This window comes from Entelurus aequoreus, linkage group LG01, assembly GCF_033978785.1.
Source record: "Entelurus aequoreus isolate RoL-2023_Sb linkage group LG01, RoL_Eaeq_v1.1, whole genome shotgun sequence".
NCBI lineage: Eukaryota > Metazoa > Chordata > Actinopteri > Syngnathiformes > Syngnathidae > Entelurus > Entelurus aequoreus.
The window spans coordinates 87,853,884-87,881,356 of record NC_084731.1 but is presented as its reverse complement, the minus strand read 5'-3'; the positions used below and the strand labels follow the sequence as shown (position 1 = coordinate 87,881,356).

The 27,473-nt window shown below is 37.4% G+C and overlaps 1 protein-coding gene across 3 annotated transcripts; it reads right to left on the bottom strand.

The window, feature by feature from the left end:
* Positions 1–764: 764 nt before the first annotated feature.
* abcb6a (ATP-binding cassette, sub-family B (MDR/TAP), member 6a) lies at positions 765–22,392 on the bottom strand. Of its 3 annotated transcripts, none has more exons than XM_062060258.1 (19): positions 22,149–22,392; positions 19,013–19,530; positions 14,458–14,598; positions 14,184–14,373; positions 11,420–11,512; positions 11,112–11,304; positions 10,685–10,806; positions 10,422–10,597; positions 10,210–10,335; positions 10,048–10,124; positions 7,538–7,601; positions 7,375–7,460; positions 7,239–7,296; positions 7,059–7,163; positions 4,181–4,355; positions 3,991–4,103; positions 3,807–3,901; positions 1,954–2,022; positions 765–1,880 (listed from the first exon to the last, which is right to left on the bottom strand). In XM_062060258.1, exons 2-19 carry the CDS (start codon positions 19,526–19,528, stop codon positions 1,721–1,723), a joined length of 2,559 nt encoding a protein of 852 aa, XP_061916242.1. In that variant the 5' UTR covers positions 19,529–19,530; positions 22,149–22,392; the 3' UTR covers positions 765–1,720. The 3 variants fall into 3 exon arrangements, with proteins under 3 accessions (XP_061916242.1, XP_061916225.1, XP_061916233.1); XM_062060241.1 differs by having other exon boundaries at positions 19,013–19,536; positions 22,149–22,391; XM_062060249.1 differs by having other exon boundaries at positions 19,013–19,533; positions 22,149–22,391.
* Between the last annotated feature and the right edge of the window lie 5,081 nt (positions 22,393–27,473).

Here is a 27,473-nt window from a genome sequence, read left to right as displayed (position 1 = left end):
AAAACAGCCATCAAGGAAAAATGTACAAAACGACGTGTTTTTTTTTCTTGCTTGCTTTACTTTGTCCCTCATATGTCACCCTTATTAATTTTTTCAATCTATTAATACATAATATTCACTTTTAGACTTTGCGTCAAGGCATTGCTAAAAATAAACATATGAGCCGGACATTATTTGGACTTTTTTTTTTTACCAAAATTGGGAGAACTGTGGTAACTTAATTTTATTCCAATAAAAACCCCTTTTTCCAGTAAAATTTCCTATATGAGGGGAAAATTGATAAAAAAATATCCATTAAAAAAAAATGCAGACGTTTTTTTTCTTGCTTTAAATTTATGCCTCACATATTTTATTTGTAATGACTCATCTTTACTTCCAACAAGAGGTAATGTTGCTACTACATGCTGGCTTTTTTTTTTTGAAGTAAAGATTTACCCAGCAGTCACAAGACATTAAAACAACATTGAGAACTGGTTATATTAAGTCCTGACGTTGAGCAACTCAAACGTAACGTTGAAAAAACATGCTTTTTGACGTCGATTTGACCTTTGATTTGTGGTCATTTCCCAACCAACAACGTGGATCCAACGTTGGACATCAACGTTGTCACAATTTACAAATACAACTATTTTTCAACGATGTTTCAAAGTCAGTTTTAAAGAACATGTATGTATAATCAACGTTGTATCAATGTCTTGTGCCTGCTTGGTGAGACAAAACACTTCTGTCATTAGTGAGAAGCTTTCACTCCGTCTTATATAAAAAGCTCACACCTATGTGTCACAAAATATGGCTTTATTAAGTAGGTACATGTCTGGAAAAAGATACATTCAAGGACTGACAACCAAGCGATTGTAAAACATATATAAAAAATATTTCCCACTTTACCATGGATATTTTTTCTTTCTAGAAAAAAAAAGATTGAATCCCAACAAAGGGAACACTAAATACATATAGTAAATAGTAAACACAATTTTAAATAAATTTAAAAAAAAAATCCCGACATCAAGCTGACATATCTCAAATAAATATCAGTATAAAACGGGTTCTTGTCACAATAACCAAAAGAACATTCAATGGTCATGGTACGGGCTGGGTGATATGGCAAAAAATATAAATATATTTTTTTTCATTAGATCATCAGATCTTGATTAATATTAACATTTTTTATTTTGTTATGAACCAGTTTTAAAGTATCTGTACTAAATATAGAGATTAGCTCAGAATTGTTATAAAGTAGATAGCAAATTAAATATGAAAAAGCACAATAACATATCAAACGCTTTAAGTTGACATGCATTCAAGTAAAAGAAAGCACCAGTTATTATTTCAACACCGGTGGCCAAACTATAGTGTCAGAAAATGTACCAACTAAGGTGTTAAAGATGGTCGCGTCCATAACAGCCAACTTGCTCGCATTAGCAATAGCAGGAGTTGCACAGTGTTTTTTTTTTTTGGATGACAAGTAGTCATCAAAATTTGCACAAAAAGAAAAAAAAAATCACCTTTTACACACTTTGAGGTCAGAGTGACAGGTGTCCCGGAGACAGGCAGAGAGCAGGGTGGTGGGTGCTGGCTTCTCGGCTGGAGTAAACATTTATCCCCCCCGGACAAACGTTCCTTATCCTAACGTTGACAGCATTTCAGTCACAATACGTCAATTTCCGCATTTAAGAGTCGATTCTGCCGTTCATTCTGCTGCCCTATAACCCCCCCAGCCCTATTCATGGTGGCCTGATGGAGAAGAAGACGGCGGCTGCAGTTTCTCAGACTGGGAGTCTTTGGCCTCCGTCTCGGATGAGGAATCCAAGTCCTGGGCCTGCTGTTGATTTGTCCACATGTCTGCATAAAGGCCTCCCTTGTGCAGCAGCTCCTCGTGTCTTCAACAGAAAGAAGGTGCTTTCACTGATAAGTCACAGAGGAGACTTCTATCATTGAAAATACAGCACTCACCGTCCTCGCTCAGCAATCCGACCATCGCGGATGACCAAAATCTGGTCTGCTCCAATGATTGTGGACAACCTATGAACAGTGTTTGTTAGCTACAATATGAAGGTTAATCTGTGTCTTTACTACTAAAGCTTTTTTTTCCACACCAACATTTTTTGCATTTTAATTTTGTGAACAGAATTTTTTAACACCAAATTATGACGACAATTTCATTCAATAGAAATTTGTGAGTGAACTTTTTGTGTTAAAAAATTCAGTTTGTCAAAATACAGTGTTTTAAAATTTGTAATTTTAGTGCAGAAGTATTTGTTGTTTCAAAAAACCCCCAAAAATCTAAAATTAAAAAAAATAAAAATAAAAATGTATCACAGAAAAGTTCAGTTTTGAAATAATAAAACTAGAGATGTCCGATAATGGCTTTTTTGCAGATATCCGATATTCCGATATTGTCCAACTCTTGATTACCGATTCCAATATCAACCGATACCGATATATACAGTCGTGGAATTAACACATTATTATGCCTAATTTTGTTGATGCCCCGCTGGATGCATTAAACAATGTAACTTTACCATGAATTGATTAACGTGGACCGCGACTTAAACAAGTTGAAAAACTTATTCGGGTGTTACCATTTAGTGGTCAATTGTACGGAATATGTACTGTACTGTGCAATCTACTAATACAAGTTTCAATCAATCAATCAAAAACAAGGTTTTCCAAAATAAGAGAACAACTTCAACTCCAGTTATGGAAAAAGTGCCAACATGGCACTGCCATATTTATTATTGAAGTCACAAAGTGCATTAATTTTTTTAACATGCCTCAAAACAGCTTGGAATTTGGGACATGCTCTCCCTGAGATAATCCTCATACCCATTATACTGTAACTATAGGAAATACTATACTTTGACTTTCACAAATGCATTATTATTATTATTATTTTAAACATGCCTCAAAACAACAGCTACAAAAACAATGAAGGCACACAGCTTCAGTCCAGAGTATACTAGAGCAGTGGTCCCCAACCTTTTTGTAGCTGCGGACCGGTCAACGCTTGAAAATTTGTCCCACGGACCGGTGGGGCGGGGGGGTGTATTTAAAAAAAAAATTTTTTTTTTTTTATTTATTTATTTTTTTTACATAAATAAATACAATCATGTGTGCTTACGGACTGTATCCCTGCAGGCTGTATTGATCTATATTGATATAGAATGTATATATTGTGTTTTTTATGTTGATTTCATTAAAAAAAAAAAAAAAAAAATACAAAAAATTAATTCTTGTGCGGCCCGGTACCAATCGGTCCGCGGACTGGTACCGGGCCACGGCCCGGTGGTTGGGGACCACTGTACTAGAGCATACTTGCCAACCTTGAGACCTCTGAATTCGGGAGATGTATCGCAGAAAAGTTCAGTTTAAAAATATCAAAACTCAAGACCCACTTCCAATAAATTAGGACTGAAGCAATCAATCCCGTCTCAGAACCAGCCAATGGGGTGTCAAGTTTGCGGTCACATGACACAGGCCTTACAAGAGGTACTTCAAACTTGACACCTCATCGGCTGTGTCTAAGACGGGATCGATTGCTTCAGTTTTAATTTACGGGAAGTGGGTTTTGAGTTTTGAAGGAACACATTTTTCTAAATTGAACTTTTCCGCGGTGCATTCTTTTTTTTTACCACTGAATTTTTGCGAACTGAATTTTTAAGCACACACATTTCTATTCAATTGTCAGCATAATTCAAAGTGTAAAAAATTCAGATCACACAATTCAAATCCAAAAAAAGCTTTCATAATAAAGACACAAACGAAGGTAAGGAAAGAATCAAGTTTTTTTTTTTTTTTTGTGATACCTGTGAGCAACAACAACTGTTGTACGATTAGCACAGACTTTGGCTAGTGAGGCCTGGATGTTGCGTTCTGTTTGGGTATCGAGCGCTGACGTGGCCTGAGTAAAATGGGGAATAAAAGTTTACAGACTTATGAGATTCTGAAATCCATTCCAAAATGTAAAACATACTAAAATCGCTTCATCACCTCGTCCAGCAGGATAATCTGTGGTGCTTTGAGGATGGTTCTAGCAATGGCCACCCTCTGCTTCTCGCCTCCACTCAGCTTGAGGCCTCTTTCCCCTACTTGCGTGTCATAACCTATGGCGGAGAAACATTACAGCCCATTATGCTTTTGGGAATTCAAATGTCCGCTGTAAACTGAGAATGCAAATCACCTTCAGGGAATGCCACGATTCTTTCATGGATATCGCCAGCGATGGCGGCATCCTCCACCTCCTGGTTGCTGGCGGAGATGCGACCATAGCGGATGTTCTCCAGTATGGTGTCGTTGAACAGCACGGTGTCCTGGGGGACGACGCCGATGTGCGCTCGCAGAGATGTCTGCTTCACCTGAACACAAAGAATAGAACGGACGGTGTCATCCTGGTCTCCTCCCCACCTTACTTTGCTGAAATCAGGGTCTTATCCGTCAGTTCTAAAATACTACATCATAAAAGCGCGGAGATAAAATAAATTTTTCTGTCAAAGTTCAATAATAAGTTTAGGGATTGTGTATCCCTACCTAGACCTAGGGAGGGGTACCGAATCTTGTACTTTTTTTTGTCACTGACCGAATCCCGCTGGTCCTACTTGGCGTCGATTCATGTTAAATCCAAAGCTGCTATATTATGGTGCCTGAGTTGCACGTGACGTCAATGCTCGATCACTCCAGCAGCACTAAGAGCGGACTCAGCCAAACTACCTCTGGGTAATGTTGCAGTTTTTGATGCCAACGTAAGTACAGTAAGGCTTTACTGTTCCAAAAATGTGCTAGCTTGATGCTAATATACATTGGTTTTGCTATTGACATGCTGCTGATTAGCATAAGTGATTTTACATGGCGATTTCAGCACCTCCAAATTTGTTAAGACTACAATTAAGATGCATGTTGCAATCAATACATACACACACATATATATATATATACATATATATACACATATATATATATATACACATATATGTATATATATATATATATGTGTATATATATATATATATATATATATATATATATATATATATATATATATATATATATATATATATATATATATATATATATATATATATATATATATATATATATATATATATATATATATATATAAAGTACCAATGATTGTCACACACACAATAGGTGTGGTGAAATTTGTCCTCTGCATTTGACCCATCCCCTTGTTCACCCCCTGGGAAGTGAAGGGAGCAGTGGGCAGCAGCGGTGCCGCGCCCGGGAATCATTATATATATATATATATATATATATATATATATATATATATATATATATATATATATATATATATATATATATATACACATATATATATATACACATATATATATATATACACACATATATATATATATACACACATATATATATATATATATATATATATATATACACACACACATATATATATATATATATATATATATGTGTGTGTATATATATATATATATATATATATACACACACACACACACACACACACACACACACACACACATATATATATATATATATATATATATATATATATATATATATATATATATATATATATATATATATATATATATATATATATATATATATATATATATATATATATATATATATATATATATATATATATATATATATATATATATACATATACACATACATACACTACCGTTCAAAAGTTTGGGGTCACCCAAACAATTTTGTGGAATAGCCTTCATTTCTAAGAACAAGAATAGACTGTCGAGTTTCAGATGAAAGTTCTCTTTTTCTGGCCATTTTGAGCGTTTAATTGACCCCACAAATGTGATGCTCCAGAAACTCAATGTGCTCAAAGGAAGGTCAGTTTTGTAGCTTCTGTAACGAGCTAAACTGCTTTCAGATGTGTGAACATGATTGCACAAGGGTTTTCTAATCAGCAATTCACCTTCTGAGCCAATGAGCAAACACATTGTACCATTAGAACACTGGAGTGATAGTTGCTGGAAATGGGCCTCTATATACCTATGTAGATATTGCACCAAAAACCAGACATTTGCAGCTAGAATAGTCATTTACCACATTAGCAATGTATAGAGTGTATTTCTTTTAAGTTAAGACTAGTTTAAAGTTATCTTCATTGAAAAGTATGGTGCTTTTCCTTCAAAAATAAGGACATTTCAATGTGACCCCAAACTTTTGAACGGTAGTGTATATATATACATATATATATATATATATATATATATATATATACATATATATATATTAATTACAGCAAGGTGGTCTTGCCGCTGGGCTTTAGGCCTGTCCCACCTCCACTGGCAACTTGTTTTCAACAAGGAAACAACCACTCATGGCAGTAGCAAGAAAAAAGTTTGGTCAATAAATCAAAATGTATATATTAAAAGAATATATAATCTAATTTGACTTTTGTTTCCTTTGTAAACATTCCACAGGATGGTGCCATTTACACATTCTTTGACAGTGACGTCACTATGTCTGCTTTATCTTGCATGTCATCAACCCCGCGGTTTGCGCGGTAGTGCATCCAAATGATGCGTTTCCTTTGACATTTCTACATTTTTGTTTTCATTTCCATCTGCGGATATCTCTTCCTGATTCCAATTACATCGGCTAAAAGGCTCGATTAGGTTCAGGTGCTTATTAAACTCCTACCCTAAGTTAACTGCCTTCAGAGACGACTCTAACTCGGGGATGTCATTACTCCAATAAATAAAGCCGATAAATCTGATTTTGCATCTGAGAGGGCAGCGAGGGCAATTTGCATAAAGAATGGCTCTCAAATCAACAAATTACAATTGCGAATTGGTTCTCATTGTTCACTTGAAAGAGCTGTTTAGGATAGGGGCTCTTCAGGAATCTAATAATAATAATGATCACTCCTGAGTGATCATTATTAGGATCTTTCTGTGTGGAGTTTGCATGTGGTACAAAACTGGATGGATGGATAATGATCACAAAATCCAAAATTTGGCCACAAAAAAAACATGCTTAGGGTCACACAAGCCATAGGGCTGAAATCATTTCTCACACACACTTACTTTGGATATGTCCTGACCGTCGATGCGGATGCAACCTCCTTGAACGTCATAAAAGCGGAAGAGTAGTCGGACGATGGTGCTCTTCCCGGACCCTGACGGTCCCACCTACGGCAGGTTGAGCAAAGATAACCATGATGCTTTGTTCGCGGACTACTTTCACACAGGCGGTGTTACACATACCAGGGCTACAGTCTGACCGGGCAGTACTGTAAAGGAGACGTTGTTGAGTACCTCCTTTCTGTAAAACAGTAACAAACACTGAGTAGACCCATCAGACATTTCACCAAGGGTTTACGAAAAACAATTATGAACCGACCCATCTGTGTAGCTGAAGTAAACGTTCTCAAACTCGACTTTTCCCGTCTTGTAGAGAAAATTCACAGCGTTGGCGTCATCTCTCACCTGCGTACGGGAAAAGACAAGTTGTGTCAGAGAAGGCGCCTCACAGTTGATGGAGCACCTGCCAGAGTCACGTGTACCTCCTCTTCCTCCTCAAAAAGTTTGATCATGCTTTCCATGTCAATAAATGAATTTTGGATCATTCTGAGAGAAAAAGAGAAAAATGTGATGAAAGCGGTGATTTAACTGAGGCCATGTCTACATCAACACGGATACTTTCAAAATCGCCTCTTCAGTGTAAAAACGATCACCACATGAAAACAGTCATCGGCTGTCATACGCATTTTGTTCAATTGGAAACCTGCCTCTTTTTAAATCATGTCCAGTCCTTGAGATCTCTGTCCGATTGCAACAACTAAGCCAAATCTCAACCTCCCCCTTTTCATAATTTTTTTTAATATACAGTGGAACCTCGATTTACTGAATAGGTTCTTGAAAAGTGTTCATGAATCTAAAAGTTCATATACTAAAGCAAATTTCGACAACAGTCCATATTTTAGTTAAAGTTTGTGCAATTTGAACCCAATCTAAAGTGCCATACAGTACTGTATATCAAACAAACATAACAAGGTTTTGATAAATTAACTATCTCTTTATTAACACGCCAAAACAACAACGACGACAAACTGCTGTCCCCTTAATGCACTGCTCTGCCAACACATGCAGAAGTCTCTTTGGTGCCCTCACAAACGATCGGAAATCACAATAATAATAACCATTTTTTTAATATAATAATAACCATTTTGAAAATAAAATCCACTTACAGTACATAAAGCTAATTCTGATTAACGTCGCCAAAGTCCTCTCGTGAGCTGTTCTTATGGAGCAAACAGAGAGCGAGATGGGATCCAAGGGGGCGGGGCCGAGTGTGCATACTTGAAAGAGGTGTCGCTGAACGAGAGGTAGTCTTCGACTCCGCTGTTAAATAAGGCTCGATTCGAATTCTTCCTACTCCTCCTCCCATCTTCAATTTGACCCTCCCCCTCTTATGTATACGTATGTCGCTCAAGTCTCGCTACGTCATCAACCCTCGCCGTTTGCCAACATTGACAAAAGGCAGATGTGACAAATGTTCGTTTACTTTCAAAATGCCGTCACAAACCATGCTCTTTTTATTTTCTTTCGCTTGTCTCTATTAAAAGAAGACAACATTTGGAAGACAATGTTTTTGGCGAAATATGCAAGTGCTGGCACATCTGCTTGCAGTATATACAATGTTATTCATTGTGTATCTATGTTTAAAGCCAATATTAACGTGCAGTAGTTTGAAGTCAGACTAAAACCACAAGTGTCATTATGAAAATCCTAAATTACGCTTATTATATTTGTACGGTTCTCTGGGTTTCTGGTCTGCCATCTTAATCCTCGCACATGGTAGTGTAGGAGGAGGATGTCAGTGCCAAATTGGAAAAGCAAGGACCACATTCACTATCCTAAATAAAATCTGGAAAGCAAAAAACATATCACTCAAGACCAAACTGCAAATCTTCAACTTAAACGTCAAATCCACCTTACTCTACAGTTCAGAAACCTGGAAGATCACCGCCAACATACTCAACAAAATACAGACATTCTTCAACCGCTGCCTCTGTCGCCTCCTAGGTATCTACTGGCCTAACACCATCTCCAATGCCAACCTGTGGGACCTCACTAGACAAGACACCATAGAAACACAAATCAGGAGGAGGAAATGGAACTGGATTGGTCACACACTGCGTAGATTCAATAGATCAATCACGAAACATGCTCTAATATGGAACCCGCAAGGCAAGAGGAAGAAAGGAAGGCCTAGAGCCACCTGGAGAAGAACCATAGAGCAGGAGATGAAGGCGCAAGGGCTGTCATGGCAACAACTGGAGCGGAAGGCACAAGACCGAAGGGGATGGAGGAGTTTCATCAATGGCCTATGTTCCTTAGGGAATTTAAAGGCCTAAGAAGAAAGAAAAGATGGTAGTGTAGGGAGGTACCAAGGAGAGAAGGCAAAAACAAGGGCAGAGGAGGGGTATTCGAATTGAGCCTAAGTCCGCTTTTGCATCTTTTTCCAGAAAAGTCAGTTCTCATCACAATTAAAAATTTGCTGTGGTATGAAACTGGCTTCTTCAATCTCTTCAATACGAGCAAGCACAAAATGAATGACTGAAGCGTTCGTACACAGAGACATGGGTTGCACAATCTAAAAGTTAATAACTTAAATGTTCACAAATACAGGGGTTTGTAAATCGAGGTTACACCCCAATCCATATTACATTTAATATCAGTGCACACTTTTATGAAGCCTAGAAAACATTGGGCTTTTTGCCCCCGCCCGTGCATGTTATGAAGCGTACGCACATGCATCTGCCGCTATGCGGAATAAAAAAAAAACAACCTTGTAAGTAAATAACTTCATGTTCTGTTGTTAACTAAGGTTTAAAAACATGAAATAATGTTGCATATTTCTTATGACACAAAACACAAAGCTTAGCATTACCCATCCACACAAACAGGCCAAAGACAGTTTTTGAAACTCACTATGGTTTTTAAAAGACTCTGTTTTTAAACGGCAAAAGTACACGTTTGTATGTGTCAAAGTGGAGTTGTGTGTTCTTACCTGTAATAGGTGCCGAACCAGTTGAGGGGTGTATACAGTTGGATGATATACGTTCCAAACAAAACAAAATCACCAACCTGGGAATGTACACAGAAAAAAATGAAGCTCACATTGTATTGACGTGTTTTCAGAAAAAAACAAATGCAGAGTAAATATCAGCACCTGGAACTTTCCTTCGGTCACAAAATAGGCACACAGCAGGGAGCCGGCCAGCAGGCCTGATCCGATGATGACGTTCTGGGTTTGATTAAGGAGGGCCAATGAGGCCTGGGTCTTCCACTCGGACAACTGCAGTGTGGGGACACGGAACTGTTATACACACTGCCATCCGACTTTGCAAAGTGGGTGTAACCTCCCAGTGGCCTTTGACAAACCTGGTATTTCAAGATGGCATCCTCAAAGCGGCTGACCTCATAGTTCTCCGCATTGTAGTACTTCACCGTCTCGAAGTTCAGCAAGGAATCCACAGCCTTGCTCTTGGCGTTATTGTCCTGCTGGTTCATGTCTCGTCTATACTTGGTCCTCCATTCTGTGATGATGATGGTCAGAGCTGGTGGACAGGTACGCAGAGTTTAGGACTGAGAATGACAGCAGCGCCAAAAAGATGATCTCTGAAGCGCTCTTTGGTGTTACTCACTGAGGTAGAGGGTCATGCACACAAACACAATGAGGCCAAACCAGGCGTTGAAATAGGTGACAAAGTAAATGATGGATATGACGATGTCGGCAATCGTTGGGAAGATGCTGAACACAATATAGCTGTGGAGAAAGATAAAGAAAGCACAGTTGTGTTTAAAATTGTTTTAAATACATGTACAGTATAGGCTGTCAATAGTGCTACTCTAGAAAAAGCATTTTTTTGTGTCATGTAGGACAGTGTTTTTCAACCACTGTGTCGGCACACTAGTGTGCCGTGGAAGATGATATATATATATATATATATATATATATATATATATATATATATATATATATATATATATATATATATACACACACACACACACACACACACACATACGATTGGCTATACATATAATAATCAATTAACACAGCCATCCCACCTGAGCAAGCTGTTGATGGACGAGGTGCCGCGGTCAATGCTCCTGAGCACGTCGCCGGTTTTGCGGCCCAGGTGCCAGCGCAGGGAGAGGGCGTGCAAATGAGCGAACAGGCGCACTTGCACCACGCGGTTGGTGAACTGCTGCACCCGAATCCACAGGAAGGAGCGCAGGTTACTGACAAACCCTGAGGCGCCTGTAAAAGAAGGGACGGTGTCACTTGCAAAGCACGCTTTTGGCTTCCTATGACTCGGCAGAGCTGACTCGGCAGAGCTGACTCAGCATTCGAAGATTGAAAGGGTGGATCGTACCTGCCCCCCCACCCTGCATGAACTTCAGCAGGACGTAAATGCACACAGTGGTGGCCAGAGTGTGCCAGCTGCTTCCATCCGTCAATTCATTCACTGAGGGAGGACCACAGATTGGTTATTCAGTCCCTCCAGGACTTTTTTTGTGATTGTTACAGCCTAATATGTCTGAATTCACGGCAGCTTTTTCAAAAAGTTGTGGCACAAGGTGCGATTTTTGGAGGCTTAATATTTTCTGTGATTTTATGAATTTGTATACTTTTTTAAGTGTTCCTTTAAAAAGCACAGGGTCTCAACAAAAATCTGAAAATAAATAATTGATGTTTTACTTAATTTATACCAGGTTGACTTAAAAGTAACTGAATGACAGTAAAAAGCAGTTACTCAAAGCTCATCGACAAACTACTGTACTGTTTTAATTAATTATAACTATAGTTATGATTAATTATAATTACAGAAAAAACACCACCAAAGACCTCCTTATTGTTCACTGTCTGCTGAGTCGTCCACAAGTTGCAGACATTCTCCGTGTATGTTTTACACTTGAAAAGTGTTAGCCCATCTTAAACATTCATTAATGTTCCAACTGGAAATGTAACCATTAACGGTAATAATGATAACCGAGGTAAAAAATAATCAAAAAAAGTTGTTAATAACAGCACTTTGATAAACTCATGGACTGACCGCTGCCAGCTCACGAGCTTAAATGCTAAAACAAAAACAAAAGACATTAACACCTTTCTCCATTAAGAAACGACATACCCCAATCCAAAGTTATATAAACGCATTATGTTTATTAGGTTTCAACTATGTGAGTGTGAATGTTGTCTGTCTATCTGTGTTGGCCGTGCGATGAGGTGGCAACTTGTCCAGGGTGTACACCGCCTTCCACCCGAATGCAGCTGAAATAGGTTTCAGCACCCCCCGCGACCCCAAAAGGGACAAGCGGTAGGAAATGGATGGATGTTTCAACTAGGGATGTATAACGATTACGGTATTAATGATAACCGCGGTAAAACTCCCAACGGTTAGTATTACCGTTTTAAATTAAAATATAAAAACAAAACGTGATTGATAACTACACTTTAACAAACTCACGGACTGACTGGTGCCGGCACGAGCTTAAATGCTAACATGAAAACAAGAGACCATAACGACATGCCTCGATCTAACCTTAAATAAACATTGCTGTCTGAGCAACAAAGCAAATAATTTGCGCACATTGAACCTACAAGCTGTGCTCTCTCAGAACAGAGTGATCGCTCTATATTCAGAAAAGGGTGTTTTTACGGCGCGTTCAAGGACCGCTGAACAGAGCAGGACTCCACAATGCCTGCTAGAGATAATAAATAATAATAATAATAATAATAATAATGGATTAGATTTTATATCGCGCTTTTCTATTATTAGATACTCAATGCGCTCACAGAGAAGTGGGAACCCATCATTCATTCACACCTAATAATAATAATATATTTTACTTGTTACACGCTTTTCATTTAAATAAATCTAACGTGCTACAGTACAAACCAAAATTTTAAACAATTAAAGCTTAGCTATAAAATATCAAGACTAAAACACTATCAGTGATGCATAAAAAACACAAAACATGCAGAATAGTATAATAATAATAATAATAATAATAATAATAATACCTGGGATTTATATAGCGCTTTTCTAAGTACCCAAAGTCGCTTTACATGTTAAAAACCAATCATTCATTCACACCTGGTGGTGGTAAGCTACTTTCGTAGCCACAGCTGCCCTGGGGTAGACTGACGGAAGCGTGGCTGCCAATTTGCGCCTACGGCCCCTCCGACCACCACCTATCATTCATTCAACATTCATTCACCGGTGTGAGCGGCACCGGGGGCAAGGGTGAAGTGTCCTGCCCAAGGACACAACGGAATGGTAAGAGGCGGGGAGCGAACCTGCAACCCTCAGGTTTCTGACACGGGCGCTCTACCCACTACGCCATGTTTTCTGACACTATTTATTTTAGTTATTAAAAAAATAACTTAAGTTTGTGTACGTACTGAGCACACTCAGCAATACCGCGATGATAATGATAATCGTGATAATTTTGTTCACGGTAATTGTGATATGTAATTTTCATATCGTTACATCTCTAGTTCCAACACATTTACCCCCGCACGTTAAGAACATTTGTGAACTGTTGAGAGTGATCAATAGTGGTAATTTCCGTTGGTAACTGAGATGAGAGATTATCGTCACACTTCAACATCTCTTACATGTAAATGCTGCCTGGTTGCTGGATCTGCATCGTAAACGAGAATCGTTTTTTAAATGAATTACCCCGGATAAATAAAGATTAAATAAATATATAAAATGCATGTCAACTAGTAAATCAGGACGCTGGTCTGTTGCTAATGTTTGAATACTACATTACCCATAATGCTCAGCGCTGTAAACAGAAACTAAAGTAGTTCTGAGCTACGTGGGAGGACGACATCTGTGCCGTTCGAGCAATAAAGAATAATATTTTTTTTTCCCGGTTGTTACTTATGCTTCGTCTACACAGGAAACAAACATAAGTTTTGGGTAAACAGTTGATGCTCGCAAACAAATTTGAATGGCGAAAATGATGCTGATTGGCCAAAATGTGTGGAGAAGTTGCAGGCTTTGGAGAAAGTTGCGAGGCGCTGCATAAATCGCCAAGATTGGTTGTTATTTGCGTTCATTTCCTGGAGGGACTGTTTATTACAAAAACCAAAGAGCACCATGTAAAGCTGTACTGTGTACTTACCAATATTTTTGTAGTAAATAGGTACAAAGACATTGATTGCCCTCTCAATTCCCAGGAGCACCAAACAGAAAAGGACAAGCAGCTGCAGCCAGATACTACCCCGAGGCCACATGTATGGTAAAAGCAGCCGCACCTTCTTCCTGAAGTCCTGCCAGGTGGACTGGTTCTGGTCCGGTCTGCCCAGGAGGCTCTGACATGGAGACAACGAGCCATTCAGAATAACCAGGTGGACAGACGGACACAGCTTAAGGTTTACATTTTTGCACGTCAGCACCTGTGCGCTCTGCTCTACGTCTCGCTCGTCTTCATTTATCAGCAGTATGTACGGTCTCCGTGGCAACCCTGGGGCTCTGATGCCAACAAAGAATAGGAGTCCCGTGCCCACATAGCGAATCAACCACAAGGCAAACTGGACCTGGGGGGGGTTCATTGACACTTAAAAACAACAACAACATCATGGCGGTGAAAGTGCAGCATGTGACACAGCAAACGGACAAAAGGAGTGATCAGTAAAGATAAAGCCGCCAGAGTGATGCATGCAACTTCAAGTGCTTGGAGTGGGAGGGGCAAGATGTGGCCTCCTGGAAAGTCAGACTGACTCAATGACTCGGCAAAAAAAGGAGTGCAGCCTGCACCTCACATCTATTCATGTTGAGTAGGTTCAGTGTTTCCCACACATTCATTTATTTGTGGCGGCCCCCCACGAAAGAATTACGTCCGCCACAAATACAATTTTTTTTTTTGTCCTTTCTAGCTTCTCAAGCAAATCATATAGTTGATGTAGATGCCCATATAGAATGTTCAGATTTACTTTACAAAAGAGAAATGTAGGATACTTCTCTTGTAGCCTTATTTGTATTTGACCACTACTGTTTTCTGTTTATTTGTTACTGACTGTGGCAGGACACCTCTGCCTCTGTTTCACTTTATGTTGCTGGTAAATAATATGGTTGTAGTAGTAGGCTAAAGTTAAATTATTTAGTATGCACTATAATTAAAGGGGCAGAGCTTTAAGAGACATTTTAGCTTTTATATTTTATAAGATATATTTTTTGTAAGAACCACAATTAATAAATATATTTCAGTGAATAACTTATTGTTCAAATCTGTATATAAATATGTACATAAAGTGTTGTAATTATATTGTAAAATGGATGGATGGATGGACGTTTAAAACAAAACTGTAAAAATTAATTAGTAAGTATACATTTTTTGAGCCTTTTTAGAGAAAATCATGTCATTGTAGTAAATTATGCAAATTACTCGATGATGTCATGGTGACCACGCCCATAGCCACGCCCCCATCGCCACAGGTATCTCTGCAGTTTATGGGAAACACTGAGGTTACTATTATTATTATTAAATAAACAGCATTCTTGTTATACAGGAAACCAGACTGACGACATGCACTTGAGTGGAATGACTAAGAAGCAGGCACGCCTTCAATGACAAACCTTTGACACGGTTAAGAAAGTTGCCATCATCAAACATGATAACAAACATTGTGCAATTACTTGGGAAGAGCGAGCAATAATTTGAATAGTTAACAACACAAATGTGGGGAAAGCTGAAATATGGACGTGCATTGTAAAAAGCAACCCCAGAACTATACAAATAAACTAAAATTGCACTTGATGCAGTCCAGTTCTACCAGTATTCTCTAGTACCGCAAACTACAACCACAAGAATATGTGTGCCATTTGCAAATGGCACACAAGATTATCTTTAATTTTTTTTTCTTCTCAACTGTAGATCTGATAGTATTCATATCGCACAACTCAAAATGTGTATTGTCCCACTTCGGGCAATATTTGTTTGTGTACAAGGATCCTATGGCAAAGTTGACTCATTTGAGTATCAGGACTGAAAGTAACAGTTTTTAGCATAGAATTAGCTAATACGTGAAATATAGTCAGATAGTATTCATGCCAATAGCATGTTTGCTCTAAGCACATTACCGTGATTGAACAAAAATAAAACCAAAAAAAACCCCCCATCAAAATATTAATTTAGCTACCAGGACTGTGTTGAGATTTTAGTCATAGTTAAAACCAGCGAATCTACAAAACTTACTATTGCAACTTTTTTTAACAGGACTGAGTGAAAGCCTAGAGACACACGTTTATGGAATTTAATTTCCCGGGGACGTAAATTGCACTGGTTTGGTAAAATGGCCAAAAATATTGTTGAATTATCACTGCAACCGTGTCGTTCTAAAAGCTGAATTTTTGATACAGCTTTTGATCTGGACTACCGTATTTTTCGGACTATAAGTCACAGTTTTTTTCATAGCTTGGCCGCGGGGGTGCGACTTATACTCAGGAGTGACTTATGTGTGAAATTATTAACACATTACCGTAAAATATCAAATAATATTATTTAGCTCATTCACGTAAGAGACTAGACGTATAAGATTTCATGGGATTTAGCGATTAGGAGTGACAGATTGTTTGGTAAACGTATAGCATGTTCTATATGTTATAGTTATTTAAATGACTCTTACCATAATATGTTACGTTAACATACCAGGCACGTTCTCAGATGGTTATTTATGCGTCATATAACGTACACTTATTCAGCCTGTTGTTCACTATTCTTTATTTATTTTAAATTGCCTTTCAAATGGCTATTCTTGGTGTTGGGTTTTATCAAATAAATTTCACCCAAAAATGCGACTTATACTCCAGTGCGACTTATACCCTATTTTTCGGACTATAAGTCGCTCCGGAGTATAAGTTGCACCGGCCGAAAATGCATAATAAAGAAGGGAAAAAAACATATATAAGTCGCACTGGAGTATAAGTCGCATTTTTTGGGGAAATTTATTTGATAAAACCCAACACAAAGAATAGAGACTTGAAAGGCAATTTAAAATAAATAAAGAATAATGAACAACAGGCTGAATAAGTGTACGTTATATGACGCATAAATAACCAACTGAGAACGTGCCTGGTATGTTAACGTAACATATTATGGTAAGAGTCATTCAAATAACTATAACGTATATAACATGCTATACGTTTACCAAACAATCTGTCACTCTTAATCGCTAAATCCCATGAAATCTTATATGTCTAGTCCAGTGGTTCTTAACCTGGGTTCGATCGAACCCTAGGCAGGGTTTCCCACACATTCATTTATTTGTTGCGGCCCGCCACGAAAGAATTACGTCCGCCACAAATTTTTTAAAAAATAAAAAAACCTTTTTTTTTTTTTTTTGTCCTCTCCAGCTTCTCAGGCAAATCATATAGTTGATGTAGATGCCCATATCGGCTGTTCATATTTACTTTACAAAAGAGAAGTGTAGGATACTTCTCTTGTTGCCTTATTTGTATTTGACTTTATTAAATGTATTTATATTAGAAACACAACATGTGTATATAACAAAGGGTGCAAAGTCTGCAGGCAGTAGGAAGTGTAGGTAGTAAAACTAATGGCAGTTTAAAGTTCAAGATTTTTGGAGCTCTTTGTTCAGTGGATCAGATGTTTGATGAAGCTCTGTGTCTAACTACCACCACTACTGTTTTCTGTTTATTTGTTACTGACTGCGGCAGGACACCTCTGCCTCTGTTTCACTTTATGTTGCTGGTAAATAATATGGTTGTAGCAGTAGGCTAAAGTTAAATTATTTAATATGCACTAATTAAAGGGGCAGAGCTTTGAGACATTTTAGCTTTTATATTTTATAAGATATATTTTTTGTAAGAACCACAATTAATAAATATATTTCAGTGAATAACTTATTGTTCAAATCTGTATATAAATATGTACATAAAGTGTTGTAATTATATTGTAAAATGGATGGATGGATGGATGGATGGACGTTTAAAACAAAACTGTTATTATTAATTAGTAAGTATACATTTTTGAGCCTTTTTAGAGAAAATCAAATCATTGTAGTAAATTATGCAAATTACTTAATGACATCATAGTGACCACGCCCATATCCACGCCCCCACCGCCACAGGTATCTTGGCAGTTTATGGGAAACACTGCTAGGGGTTCGGTGAGTCGGGCTCAGGGGTTCGGTGGAGGTCAAGACACACCGGACTCATCGTGTAAATAAAAACTTCTCCCTATCGGCGTATTACGGATACGGCAACAGCAGAAGTCACACTGATTTGCAGGTGTGTAATTTGTGTTGGTTTTGTTCTTTGAACAAGGTGACGTTCATGCACGGTTTATTTTGTGCACCAGTAAAAAAACATGGTAAGACTTTAGTATGGGGAACATATTCACCATTAATTAGTTGCTTATTAACATGCAAATTAGTAACATATTGGCTCTTAACTAGTCATTATTAAGTACTTATTAATGCCTTATTCGGCATGGCTTTATTATAACCCTAACCCTCTAACCCTGGCCCTAACCCTAACCAAATAACTCTAAATTAAGTCTTTGTTACTTAGAATATGTTCCCCATACTAAAGTGTTACCAAAAACATATAACTTTGTCTTGAATTTGAAAAAGAAACATTTTATTTTTCACTAAAGAAGGGTTCGGTGAATGCGCATATGAAACTGGTGGGGTTCGGTACCTCCAACAAGGTTAAGAACCACTGGTCTAGTCTCTTACGTGAATGAATAATATTATTTCATATTTTACGGTAATGTGTTAATAATTTCACACATAAGTCGCTCCTGAGTATAAGTCGCACCCAAACTATGAAAAAAACTGCAACTTATAGTCCGAAAAATACGGTACATGTTTTTTTCCTTCTTTATTATGCATTTTCGGCCGGTGCGTCTTATACTCCGGAGCGACTTATACTCTGAAAAATACGGCACTGTTAACATTGTGGCGAGTGCGTCAATAAATATTCTCTTACCTGTTGCTGATTGTCCTGCAAGTCCCACCACCAGTGTGGACTAAACCAGGAGATAAATGCGAGGTTCTCTGCTGCAAACGCCACTGCCCAGAACAGCAGCAGTGCCGTGCTGTGTCCCCGCGTCCGGTCCATCAAAAGAACTCGTCGCCTCTCTATTCTGAGCAAGGCAACGGCCCAAGCCCAAGCCAGGGCACAGAAGCAGCCGTACAGAACCACATAGCCGGGCAACTGTCCTCCATCGGTGGCTCGCCACACCATCCCACCCACAAACTGAACCAGGAGAAGGATGGAGACCACCTGCTGGAGTCCGTAGAGGCGGGAGCGGGGGATGAACTTGGGCTCCATTGCTGTGCCATATTTCTGGAAGAAAATGCAGTGGAGGGTACCGAGGAAGAAGGCGATGGTGAGCAGGACAGCAGGGATGAGGGTGAAGTAGAAGCAGGGGGAGATCCCTCCATCCACCCAGGTCTGGGAAATGGAGGCGTCTGCTTCACAGTAGCTGCGTATCAACACCATGACTCCTGCTGGGAAGGACAACTTTACAGTAGAGATGTGACGTTTTCGAACGAATCGAGTCATTTTAAAGCGAACGATGACAACCAATTCCCAGTTGGTAGCCATGTGTTTATGCACATGCAGATATAGTGTCTGCAATTGCCTAGGCCACATGGATTAATTTTTTTCTTTTAATTAAAAAAAAACAATTAAAACATTTTTTTTTAATTTAATTTTAATTTAAAAAAATGTATATGTATACACTAGTGCTGTGGTTCTCAAATGGGGGTACGCGTACCCCTGGGGCTACTTGAAGGTATGCCAAGGGGTACGTGAGATTTTTTTAAATGTCTGTCAAAAAGAACTGTGAAAGGAAATGCAACAATGCAATATTCAGTGTTGACAGCTAGATTTTTTGTGGACATGTTCCATAAATATTGATGTTAAAGATTTCTTTTTTTGTGAAGAAATGTTTAGAATTAAGTTCATGAATCCAGATGGATCTCTATTACAATCCCCAAAGAGGGCACTTTAAATGATGATTACTTCTATGTGTAGAAATCTTTATTTATAATTGAATCACTTGTTTATTTTTCAACAAGTTTTTAGTTATTTTTATATCTTTTTTTCCAAATAGTTCAAGAAAGACCACAACAAATGAGCAATATTTTTCACTGTTATACAATTTTATAAATCCGAAACTGATGACATAGTGCTGTATTTTACTTCTTTATCTCTTTTTTGCAACCAAAAATGCTTTGCTCTGATTAGGGGGTACTTGAATTAAAAAAATGTTCACAGGGGGTACATCACTGAAAAAAGGTTGAGAACCACTGCACTAGTGATGTCCCGATACCAATATTTTGGTACCAGTACCAAAATTATTTTGATACTTTTCTGTACTTTTCTAAATAAAAGGGGCATTATTGGCTTTAATTTAACAAAAAATCTTACGGTACATTAAACATATGTTTCTTATAGCAAGTTTGTCCTTAAATAAAATATGCTGTAACATATTGTGTCACTTTCCATTCTGTTATTTTGTCAACATTATTAAGGACACGTGGTAGAAAATGAATTACTCATCTACTTGTTCATTTACTGTTAATATCTGCTTACTTTCTCTTTTAACATGTTCTATCTACACTTCTGTTAAAATGTAATAATCACTTATTCTTCTGTTGTTTGGATGCTTTACATTAGTTTCGGATGATACCACAAATTTGGCTATCAATCCGATACCAAGTTGTTACTTTTCAGAGGCGGTATAGTACCGAATATGATTAATTAGAATGGCTGTACTATACTTAAACCGGTATACTGTACAACCCTAGTATGCACATACATACACTGTTTTTTAAATTAACTTTTTTTTAAATTGTAGTTATTTTCTATATATTTGTTTTTATTTGGATCGTTCATTGTTGTGATATGTAATAGCTGTAGTGTAGTTTGTTGTCACATTTTTATTATGTCCTAATTTTTAATAATGCATTATATTCTTATTGATTGTGTATTTTTATGTATTGTTAGGTGAGTGGAAATTCAAACTAGTGATGCATGGAAATATGTAGGGGTGTGGGAAAAAAATCGATTCGAATTCAAATCGCCATTCTCACGTTATACGATTCAGTATCGATTCTCATTTTTCAAAAATCTATTATTTTGTATTTATTTATTAAAATTTTTTTTTTTTTTAAATTAATCAATCCAACAAAACAATACACAGCAATACCATAACAATGCAATCCAATTCCAAAACCAAAAGCAACACTCAGAACAGCAATAAACAGAGCAATTGAGAGGAGACACAAACACGACACAGAACAAACCAAAAGTAGTGAAACAAAAATTAATATTATCCACAACAGTATCAATATTAGTTACAATTTCAACATAGCAGTGATTAAAAATCCCTCATTGATATTATCATTAGACATTTATAAAAAATAAAAATAAAAATAAAATAAATATAAACAATAGTGTCACACTTGCATCACATCTCATAAGCTTGACAACATACTGTGTCCAATATTTTCACAAAGATAAAATAAGTCATATTTTTGGTTCATTTAATAGTTAAAACAAATTGACATTATTGCAATCAGTTGATAAAACATTGTCCTTTACAATTATAAAAGCTTTTTACAAAAATCTACTAATCTGCTTGCATGTCAGCAGACTGGGGTAGACCCTGCTGAAATCCTATGTATTGAATGAATAGAGAATTGTTTTGAATCGGAAAAATATCGTTTTTGAATCGAGAATCGGGAAAAATCGATTTATAATCGAATCGTGACCCCAAGAATCGATATTGAATCGAATCGTGGGACACCCAAAGATTCGCAGCCCTAGGAATATGGCACCTCCTAACAAAAATGAAATTTATGGTTTAAAATGTTACCCCCAATAGAGTAATACTTGTGTACATGTAAATTATTCTGATCCATTGGTGATTGTTTTCTTGATGAAAAAAAAATGTTTAAAAAAAACAACCTTTAATAACATGCTAGTCTTTTGATCGGCTCTTTACGACCACAACGTTCCCAAAAGAGGAGCAAAATGAAGGTGACTACCAATGAGGATATTCGTAGAATAGTGGAGAGACCATGTTTCTGTTTCTGTGAAGTGTAGCTGTTACCTTGTTGTTGTTGTTGTTGGAGGTCAGCTTGAACGATGCGGTCAGTCAGAGGTTAGCTTGAGGAAGCCAACAAGTCTCTCGCATGGGATCATTCACAATTCAGCTCCGAACAACTTGAGCGGGACGAAATGCGGACAAAGTCAAGGAGAAGAGAGAGAGCGCACTGCACACATGTTGACAAGTGAGTGTTATGTATTCGTGCCTCCTTCTTCTTTCCTTTGCAGCCCTCGCTTGAAAGGTACATATCGCCCCCTACTGTATTGGAGTATGCCGCACGTTTATAATTTTGTGTGGAATTTTTTGTTTCTTTTTTGTAATTATCCTTATATTTCACTGTTTTTATTTTTTTAAATTATATTCTATATATTTTACAATTCCTTCTTATATTTTATTTTACACAAGTTCTTCATTTTAGCTGTTTTCGAACCAATACACCAGGACAAATTCCTAATATCTGTAAATGTACTTGGCAATAAAAAACGCTTCTGACGTTTAACATTTTTTTTTCTCAAAATAATATAAAACGTCAATATACGTATTTAAAGACCGTCCTTGTGACGTCAAGCGTGTTAAATAACAAAACATATGAAACATGACTCGGCAAAGTACGTCGCTCTTAAATAAACTGTACGGCTTTGGCTGCAGCGCCTCCCAGAGGAGAAAAACGGAACATACACGAGGAAGGACAGTTTTCTTTTCTATTTATTTTTTTAACCAATCAGAAATGAAATAACAGTATAAAACGATAGGTAAAAAAGAAAAGAACGAAAGGAACAAAAACTATGCTTGTTTACAAAGACAAGTTTAGTTTTTTTTAAGCAAATGGCGGTTGGTTGAGCAAAACTGGGGATTTTGGTATCTATTTTGAAAACCAAGTAAATACAGGTCGAGACTGTCCGATACTGCTACTTTTGACTTGAAATGTGAAGTGATTTTGGGAATTTTGCCTCTCGGAAAACGTTTTCATCATGTAAAACATGTTTCAAAACTAAATAAACCAATATAAAACAATGTACATTATTAATGTATAATAAAACAAGGATTCCCTTATTAGCCTAGGTTCTACCACACACAATTGTTTGAGAAAAAAGTCGATATTATAAAAAACCAACAATGTAACATATCAAAATGTAAACAAAACAACACAAATAAATTGGCAATAATAACAATAATATCAGTAATCAACCCTACCTGGAGGTACCATAGAAGATCCTCTGTGGGGGCCTTAATTCATAAAAAAAAACTGGTGCAACAGACTATCTTTGAAAAGTGAATTTATTTCAGTAGAAGTGTTTCTTTTCTTTTTTTAAGATTCACTAACCACTAACCAGATTTTTACAAGCTAATGTAATATACATTATAGAAATACATTTTTGAAATTCTCAAAACAATACAATATTGTAAATGATTGGATTGGTTTGTTGTACAATCAGCACAAAAACCCTAAACAACTTTCTGTGCATTTAATTGGTCTCTTATTCTGGGTAAGAATTCCTGAAATCAAACAAATAATTCCCTCCATATTCTAATTTATTGAGAGGAACCCGTCTATACAGTGGGGAAACATTTTTTTTAAGCAATATACACAAATGTTTGAATTTGTATTCTTTTTTTTTTTTTTTTTACAAAGATGAACGCTACATAACTTTTCTGGAAGGTTTATTGTAACTGTTAACAGAAAAACCCCAAAAATAACTTCATAAAATAACATTTATGAATGAATTTGCACTGAGAAACACATCTACAATAATAATAATAAAATGTATTAATGATTGCTCTGTTAACAACTGATATAATTGTATTTCTTTAAAATTTTCAGCACTGTCCAGGACAGTAATAAATCAGTAGATTTTTTTTTTCAATTAAAAAAGATTTTCTATAGTTAAGGGGTTTTACCTCCTCTGTATAATTAATGTAATAAACGGATAGATAAACATATAAACTTTATTGATCCTCTAAAAAAACTTGCCACGGTGCAAAGTTAACAACTGGCCACTAGATGGCAGCAAATACAAAGGTAAGATATGACTGCTGCCTTAACAAGTCATTGAACCAGAACCAAAAACTCACGCTGACATAAACATATGCTGATTATACAATAAAACAAATGTAACATATATGTTATGAGAGAATTGGCATAAAGGATATAAATGTGCCTTCTTCCACAGAAACTGATTTTTTTGTCAAAGTTTCCCAGTGAAACGAGGATTTGCAGGTTTCCTGTATTCAAAATTCAAAATTATATATATAAAAAAAAGAGTCAGCTTTCTCATCCATTATTTGAATTGGGATTAATGAAAGGCTCAGAAGAAAGTATGTGCATATAAAGGAAGACAAAAATGGGATCATATTTTGCTGCATAGGGATTTGAGAAAAGACCTGCAGGTGTATTGTGACTGCTCCCACGTACACACACATGCAAACACAGCACACTGTGGCCATGATGTGGAAAGGGGTAAAGTCTTATCATTTAGAGCCCTCACAATAGACATAAAGAGCTGCTAATCTGCTTCATCGCCACGCTTCTTTTGTGCGAGTGGAAATGGTCCTTCTGTCCACCGGCTGGTTGTCATCCCACTCTTTTGTCCCCCTGTGGATGTGACGGCCTGCCCATCACATCCCTCATCTCTCGCTTCCTTTGTGGCTCCTCCTGACTCCGGGATACTCACTCGGTTGGATCGTCTAAGTCTCTCAGGTGGGCTCATTCACACTTTTTCTCTCTCGCTCCCCCTTTTGTTACCGGCACATATGGATCGCAACAGTGGGTCTAATCCCGAGATTTAGCCAGAAAGAATATTAGCGGTGTTTGGAATGTGCTGTCCAATCTCATTAGCTGGATGGCAGATCGATATAAAGCTCTTGGTTTTGTTGAATCGGTGTATTCATGGAAGCTTTGTCCTGTCGCTTCTGGCCCTCAGCTCAGCGGCATGTGACCTTTGTAACCTCAACTACTCTCCCAGCAGGCACAAGACATTAAAACAAGGTTGAGATCTTGTTGAATTAGGTCCTGTTATAATTTAAGGGGGAATTTAAATTTCAAAATGCTTAGTTATAGAACGACCATTAAAAGTTTTTGTATTTCAATTTGTGGAGTGAAATTATGGAATGGTTTGAATGATGAGTTAAAGCAATGTCCAAACATAAACCAGTTTAAAAAGAAGTATAAGTACATGGTATTCCAGAGGTACAGAGATGAAGAAGGGCTTTGATATTGGGTTGTTTGTGTTACAGAAGAGTGTGGGGCTGCCCATTGAGGCAGTGGTGTTGTTGTGGTGGCATCATACCATTTCCATGATCACTAGTGGTAATGATGTGGCTATGTATGTGTGTAGTGTGCATATGTATGTATATATCTATGATGTATGTACAGTATATACAAGTTCTTTGAGTTTGTACATTGAGTGAACAGGTAGTTCTAGCTCAGAGTAATTTATGATTTAAAGAAAAGGGGTGGGATTAAATAAGTGTAAACTTCTTCTCACTCCTTTTCAAATATGTAAAAAAAAAAGAAGGAAAAAAAAAGAAAAGAAAAAGAAAGTCCAATGCTCATTTGTTTTTGTTTTTTATTCTCCATTGTTTTTCATTTTGTTATAATGGCTGTTAAGGCTATAGCACTGTATTGGATCAGGCTTGCTCTTGTTTTTATGCATATTTGAAATAAAAATATATCAATCAATCAATCAAAAAACATGCTTTTTGACGACGTTTAATCGTAATTTCTGGGTATTTGTTCTGTTGTGTTTATGTTGTGTTACGGTGCGGATGTTCTCCCGAAATGTGTTTGTCATTCTTGTTTGGTGTGGGTTCACAGTGTGGCGCATATTTGCAATAGTGTTAAAGTTGTTTATACGGCTACCTTCAGTGTGACCTGTATGGCTGTTGATCAAGTATGCCTTGCATTCACTTATGTGTGTGTCAAAGCCGCATATATTATGTGACCGGGCTGGCACGCTGTTTGTATGGAGGAAAAGCGGACGTGACGACAGGTTGTAGAGGACGCTAAAGGCAGTGCCTTTAAGGCATGCCCCCAATATTGTTGTCCGGGTGGAAATCGGGAGAAATTTGTGAGAATGGTTGCCCCGGGAGATTTTCGTGAGGGGCACTGAAATTCGGGAGTCTCCCGTGAAAATCGGGAGGGTTGGCAAGTATGTGTCTCAGTTGTCTGAGTGTCTTGAGTTTTTCTTGACCAAAGTTGTCCCATCCAATTCCAAACAGTAAAAATTACAAATTGGAACTATTTTTTTTAATCCAAAATGACATCCTGAAATAGAAAAAAAGCATGATTATTTTGTGCAATGGCTTCACAGTTAATAAATGTTGTCAGCGGGGACTTTATTGTCCCATGATATCAAACTGCTATTAGGTTTGGACTCCAACGCATTTAAAAAATCAAATAATGCGTCAAAATTAGATTTATTACCAATATTATGTATAATACCAAAATAATGTACATTAGGACCTGGGGCCGTATTTATCAAGCTTCTTAGAGTGCCATTTTACACTTAAGTCCTGAGAATTTGCGACATTTAGTCCTACTCTCAAACTTAAGAATAAAAGCTATTTATCAACTTTCTTAAGTCTAAGAATCACTCCTACTCGCCACGATATTTAAGAGACCTTCAGAGGTGTCCTAAGTGGTTAGGAGTTGCCAGCGGGGGATGGCACTGAGGCGAGAGAGACGTGCGCGAACGTTCAGGGAGCGGAAGGATGTCCTGGCTTTGTTTGATGACGAGCAGCTGATCAAACGGTATCGTTTAGACAGAGCGGGCATTATTTTTGTCACAGATTTAATAAGGGGCGTCATCTCATCAGCAACATCACGCAGCAGAGCTTTCACAGCAGAACTAAAGGTCATCACAATGCTTCGATATCTCGCCACTGGGAAAATGCAACAGTGTAACGCTGATGATTTGGGGCCATCACAACCATCAGTAAGCAGAATTGTTATGGAAACAATAATGGCCCTTACTGCTCCTCCTCTCGCCAGTTTGTTTTTCTTTTCGATTCCATGTTGATTTCTGCATGTGGCTGCAGTGGGCTAGTATATACAGAGCCACCCACACCAGTTTGAAATTAGTTGCCGAATTAATGAATTGGAAAGAAAAGGAAACATTTATTTTTGATTCATTGACAATATTGTTTGTTTGTTTTGTATTATTTTGTAGTTTATTGTCAAAATATACACTCCCATTGTCCACTTAAATATTTCTAAGATATTTCTTTATTCTTAGACAAGGGATTCCCTTCCGTGATTGGTCATTTCTATGGACACAGAAATGACGTCACCTAAAATTCCGTTTACGGCACATAGTAATGTCGTAATTC